The sequence below is a fragment of the Cariama cristata genome, unplaced genomic scaffold, assembly GCF_000690535.1.
Source record: "Cariama cristata isolate BGI_N322 unplaced genomic scaffold, ASM69053v1 scaffold35178, whole genome shotgun sequence".
Classification (NCBI taxonomy): domain Eukaryota; kingdom Metazoa; phylum Chordata; class Aves; order Cariamiformes; family Cariamidae; genus Cariama; species Cariama cristata.
The window spans coordinates 1-5,773 of NW_009631208.1; the positions used below are offsets into that span (position 1 = coordinate 1).

At 57.2% G+C, this 5,773-nt stretch overlaps 1 protein-coding gene across 1 annotated transcript; it reads left to right on the top strand.

Moving 5' to 3' along the window:
• Positions 1–388: 388 nt before the first annotated feature.
• Positions 389–4,365, top strand: LOC104166063 (histone-lysine N-methyltransferase EZH1). Its single transcript, XM_009705871.1, has 7 exons — positions 389–461; positions 1,498–1,676; positions 2,731–2,826; positions 3,228–3,309; positions 3,495–3,575; positions 3,976–4,060; positions 4,178–4,365. The coding sequence occupies exons 1-7, from the start codon at positions 416–418 to the stop codon at positions 4,236–4,238; spliced, it is 630 nt and encodes a 209-aa protein (XP_009704173.1). The 5' UTR covers positions 389–415; the 3' UTR covers positions 4,239–4,365.
• Positions 4,366–5,773: the final 1,408 nt, after the last annotated feature.

Sequence of the window (5,773 nt, forward strand, 5' to 3'; positions counted from 1 at the left end):
GGCTGTGCCGTGGGAATCGCCACCGTGCCAGTGCTGTCTCTGGGGCTGTACTTGTGGTGTGGTCTTGCTCCAGCCAGGGAGGAGGCTGAGGTTTGGTGTGCAGCCCCGCTGCCAAATGGGCTGTTTGGGGCAGAGCAGCCGTGCGCCGTGTGTGGGTAATGGCGGAAAAAAATGTCTGCAGGAACTGTCTGTGCGCTGGGTGCTGCTGGGCTCCCTGCCCTTTGCAGGCAAACGGGGAGCTTGCACCTTCTCTGCTCCAGAGCCCTGGACGTGCTGGTTTTAAACGTTTCTGCAATGTGCAGCTTCTAATCTGGGCATTTCTCTTCTTGTTCTAGATAATTCACCTACCCAAGTGTACAACTACCAGCCCTGTGACCACCCTGAGCATCCCTGTGACAGCTCCTGCCCTTGCATCATGACTCAGAATTTCTGTGAGAAGTTCTGCCAGTGCAACCCTGACTGTAAGGAGAAACTTAGGATTATTGGGCAGGAAAGCAGCCAGCTCTCCTGACAGACCAGAGGGAGGGTGCCGAGCTGGGACTTTCGGGAGGCCTGCCTTATTCCTGTATTCGTTGCTCTGTCCATCTGCAGCAGTTTGACTAGCAGTCTGCTAAAGTCCAAAGGGAAACCATTCCGTGCTGCCCCGTGACTCTCAGCAGCTGATATAATGTGCTGTTAGAGAATGCTCGTCTGCATGTCTGTGTCCAGCATCAACAACCTACGGGTGATGCCGCTGGTTCCCTGGGAGCAGGATGTGGGGCCAGCAGTTAGGGTGGGAGCTGGGTCGCTGCTCTGCCACGGTTATTTTTCCTCTCTGGGCTTCCATTCCCAGCTCTGCAATGGCGATAACCACACTTACCCACATCGGTGGGGCTTCTAAGGGTGGATTTGTTAAGGGTTATGACACAGCTTGGGGCTGGAAGGACTAACAGGGTAACAGGGAGCCAACTCAGGCTCCAAGATTCTCTGTACTCATCTGTTATGTTTATATTATCCAAGTAGTTTATTTTCAAACTGCACATAATTAGTCCCCAGAGGCAGATCAGCATCTCCAGCCATGCAGATGGAAAGGACCCTGTGCATGGTCTGCGCTCTGCTAGATGTGAGCGGTGCTCAAAGCTCCCATGCATGCAAAGTGTTGCTGTGGTTTAGTTCCAACTCCTGGGTGCCCAGGGTGCCTCGCGTTCGCCTTATCTCGTTGTGCTCTCAGTGAGCGCTGTCAGGGTGACTTAAGGGGCAGGAAGGTGGGCTGGGGGCTCCTGTCTCTGCTGCCCAGAACAGAGTGGATGTAGAGCTCTTTCTTAGCTCAAAGGCACCTTCCTTCCCTTAGCAGGTGGTGGGCAGGCAGCATGGCCCTTGGTCACAGACAGGCTTAGTTCTGTGCCTGCCAGGGTGAGACCTGGCTTGGGAGGAGCTTCTGTGGGACAGGGACGCTGCATGGCCCTTCTGTTCTCTGGAAAACCTCACAGTGCAAAACCATGGGCTGTGTTGCTGCAGGTCAGAACCGCTTCCCGGGCTGCCGCTGTAAAACCCAGTGCAACACCAAGCAGTGCCCCTGCTACCTGGCCGTGCGGGAGTGCGATCCAGACCTCTGTCTGACCTGCGGGGCTTCGGAGCACTGGGACTGCAAGGTGGTCTCCTGCAAGAACTGCAGCATCCAGCGAGGTCTCAAAAAGGTACTGATAGCAGCGTGACTCTGGGCAGCTGGCAGTGGGGTGCCTTGGGGCAGAGCTGATAAAGAGAGCTCCTGCTGCGTGGGAGTGGGTGTGCGAGCCACCCACAGCTGCCTGAGTGAGGACGTCTGGAAGGGAAGCTGCTCTGCCCCAGACTTCTGTAGCATTTAATCTGGAGTATGGATTATGGATGTGAGAATCAGGAGATGGGAGTTTCATGAGGAAGGGAGAGAGCAGGAGAGTGTAAAAAGTGACTCAAGAGAAAGGTTTCGTCTGGAATTCTGCTGGTCGGCAAGGGATTGCACATGGGCTTGTTTAGCCTGGAGAAGAGGAGGCTGAGGGGAGACCTGATCGCTCTCTACAGCGACCTGAAAGGAGGCTGTAGCAAGCTGGGGGTCGGCCTCTTCTCCCAGGCAACTAGTGACAGGACAAGAGGGCATTGTCTGAAACTGTGCCAGGGGAAGTTCAGGCTAGAAATGAGGAGGGATTTCTTCACAGAAAGGGTGGTTAGGCATTGGAATGGGCTGCCCAGGGAGGTGGTGGAGTCACCATCCCTGGAGGTGTTTAAGAAAAGACTGGAGGTGGCACTTAGTGCCATGGTCTAGTTGACACGGTGGTGTTAGGGCGAAGGTTGGACTCGATGATCCCAGAGGGCTCTTCCAACCAAACGGATTCTGTTATTCTCTGATAAAAAAAGACAAAAATTCAGAGAAAGATGCAAATTAGTGGGTGTCAAGTAATGTGCAGCTCCAGCCTAATGGTGCTATGACATGTAAGTCTGTAGGGAGCTGTATGTCACCTTAACCAGGGGATACCGGATAGGAACTGGCTTGCCTTTTCTCCTTGACGCTGTGATGTTGGTACTTCACGCGTGGCAGCCGGCACAACACGGCTGTTCCTGGGCACGGCCCTAACACTGGCACGTGCAACTGTGCTGGGAGGTGGAGAGCTCTTCGCTGTTGTTTTCTGGTCTGCCTGGTGCACGGAGTGTGATCTGTGCGCTGGGAGGTGGTGGGCCTGCCGACCATAACCGTTTCCTTTTTCACCTTGGCTCCAGCATTTGTTGCTGGCACCGTCGGATGTCGCCGGCTGGGGGACTTTCATCAAGGAATCTGTGCAGAAGAATGAGTTCATCTCTGAGTACTGCGGTGAGGTCAGTGCTTCTGCCCGTGCTGTGTTGTGTGGTCAGGAGGCTGTATTTAATGGAAGTGCTTCCTTCGGCTGCTGGTCTAGCGGGGACGGTGTGCCTTCCCCAGCTCGACCATGGCCACAGGCTCACTCTGACCAGGTTTAGAGATTGAGTCGTGCACTATTTTGGGACCCATCTCAGTACCTCTAGGCCCTCCACCACGGAGGAGTCTGTCATGTATGTGCTGCTCCCTGGGAACCCAGCTCTTGTCTCTGCTCCCTCCGTGGGAGCCCTGGCGAGCTCCTGCCCGTTGGGGTGGGAGGGCAGGAGGGTGTTCCCAGGAGGTAGGTGAGTGCTGCCCCTCACAGCGATCCTTGCTGTGCCCTCAGGCACCGAGTTTCTCTTAAGGCGTTTTCCTTCTCCAGCTTATTTCACAGGATGAGGCTGACCGGCGAGGAAAGGTCTATGACAAGTACATGTCCAGCTTCCTCTTCAACCTCAACAACGGTAACGCGCCTGGGGCTGCGAGGGGTGGAGGAGACTTGTGCCTCCTGGCAGGGGGCTGGTGGCCAGGCGGGCAGTCTCAGCCCATCTGTCGCCTGAGCGACAGGCCTATCTTTATACTACAGTATTCTTCTTTCCCCACCCTCCCCCGCTTTTCTGTTTGTTTTGTTGTTTGTTTTTTTTAATAGATTTTGTTGTTGACGCCACCCGCAAAGGAAATAAAATCCGCTTTGCCAATCACTCGGTTAACCCCAATTGCTATGCCAAAGGTGAGATATCCCTGCCCAGTCAGACCTCGGTGGGGGATGACTCTCGGGGGTCCTGCTCAGTTCCGGGGCTGCAGCGGATTCTCCAGGCTCCCAAGTCGCCCTGAGCCTGAGCGAGCAGCGGAACTTCCAAGACCTGGACGAAGTCTCCTCCTCTTTGCAGCAAATCACGTTCCTGCTGGTGAGGGCCCCGCTCAGCTCTGCGGTGGCCCTGGCCTCGCGAGGAGAGATCGCTGCTAGAGAGCGGTGGGAGCTCCCCGGGGAGCACCCCGTTCCTGCTAGGCAGGAGCTCTGGTACCGTGGTCCCGGGGGCTGGCAGGTGGGCAGGCAGGGCAAAAGTGCTGTGAGACCTCCTGGCCTGAGCCGGAGCTGCACGTCTCTGATGTCGTCTCTCTGGTTGCAGTTGTGATGGTGAATGGAGACCACCGGATAGGGATCTTTGCCAAGAGGGCTATCCAGGCGGGAGAGGAGCTCTTCTTTGATTACAGGTACCTTGGGGAGCAGCTGGCTGGGGCTGGGGTGCAGGGTTGACCCCGCTTTCTGTGCCCACATTTCTGGGGAGCACGGGAGGTCATTACAGTAGCCGTGACTTTCGTATCTTGTAGGTACAGCCAGGCAGATGCCCTGAAGTATGTCGGCATAGAGAGGGAGACGGATATCATCTAGGCTCTGTGCGGGGCAGTCCCCAGCACACCTTGCTGCTGCACCTTGTAAGCAATGCCATGTTTGCTTCACGCTGACATGACTGCTGCTCTTCCCGTTGCTGTGTGTGTCTCAAGTGCTGCTTTCCATCCAGACGCCCAGAGAGAGACTCGGGGCAGGAGTGTGAGCAGCTGCTGCCAGGGTGGCAGCTTTGCCAGCCCTGGGCTGGGGCAGGCTCTGGAGCCTTGCTCTGTGGGCAGTCTCCCGGGCTGGAGGGAGCCCATGGACCAAGGCAGCTGGGGCTTGAAGAAAAGCTGTGGTGCAGGAGGAGGGACAGCTGCGAATTCTCAGACTCTTTCCATTTTCTGCCGACTGCTGGAAGAACAAGAGCGAGTGAGATACCGCCTGCACCAAGACCTGGAGCACAGCTCGGAGATAGAGGGGCTGGTCTCCCCTCCAGCCCTGTCCCCTGGGATAGGCTCTGGTCTCGGGTGCTACCTCTTACCGCCTATTTTGTCCTGTTGATGAGGACAGCGACAGGGTTGGAAGCCATAGAGAGGTGTCTGCAGCAGTCCCTGGGCCCCAGGCTGCTGTCACTGGGGCTCTGTTTCCCCTGTGCCCCAGCTGGCTGGGGGACAGAGACCGCCTGGCCACGGTTGGCATGGCGCGATGACTGGGGATGGGGAGAGCAGCACTATGCAAAAAGTCACTTTGGGTAGGGATCCGCTGAGCTCGTTAGAAACAACGTTATGGGGGTGCTGCTGCAAGCACAAGAGGAGTCCAGAGGCAGGAGGAACCTGTGAGCCTGAGGAAGCCCTTCCAACCTGCAGTTTTCTCGTGGCTGTGGGGTGGCTGGTTGGTTCGTGCCTGTCCCCAGATGCTTCTGCCAGGCACCTTTGGGGCCAGGGGGGCAGGCAGGGGCTCCCGTTGACCAGGTAGGGCTGCCCCCGGGGCAGGAGATGGGGCCTTGGCCACCGCCAGCTCCCAGCAGGCGCTTCCTGACCATGCGATGCCAGAGCTTGCTCTTCCACCCTCCTCTGTCAGGACAGTCCCTTTCGGAGCAGCACAGGCTCTGTGGGAGGTGTTGGGTACTTCAGGAGCCAGCAAAGCGGGTCCCCTCAGGGCCAGAGCCTTTCGTTGCACAGGACTTGTTGAATGTTGCTGTGCTGAGGTTTGAACAGGGCGCAGCAGACCCCCCGCTGCCTGTGGTGACCCAGGGAAGGCTCCTCAGGAACCTGCCTCGGGGTTTCTGACACTCTGGTCCTGGCCCTGGCCCTACAGGTAAAGGGGAAGCGTTCTCTGGCAGGGTGAGGTTTGGCCTTAGCAGCCCATGCAAAAAGAAAAAGAAAAAAGCACTTTAAATTAATCTTTCTGAGCTGGCAGCTGGGCCCCATGTGCCACTCTGGGGGCGGAGGGACCGCAGAGGTCCCAGATGGCTGTCATCCCTCAGCAGCTCCTTTGCAGGGTTGTTGCTCTGGGCCTGGGATGGGGCAGTCTGGATGGGGGTCCCTTCCCTGAGCAGGGCCTGGGGTCCACTGAAGGATGGGGATGTGCCCTCG

Coding starts and splice junctions, on each gene's coding strand:
- LOC104166063 (XM_009705871.1), top strand. CDS start 416: ATGACTCAGAATTTCTGTGAGAAGTTCTGCCAGTGCAACCCTGACT. Junction 1,677..2,730: donor TCCAGCGAGGTCTCAAAAAG/GTACTGATAGCA, acceptor CCTTGGCTCCAG/CATTTGTTGCTGGCACCGTC. Junction 4,061..4,177: donor GAGCTCTTCTTTGATTACAG/GTACCTTGGGGA, acceptor CGTATCTTGTAG/GTACAGCCAGGCAGATGCCC.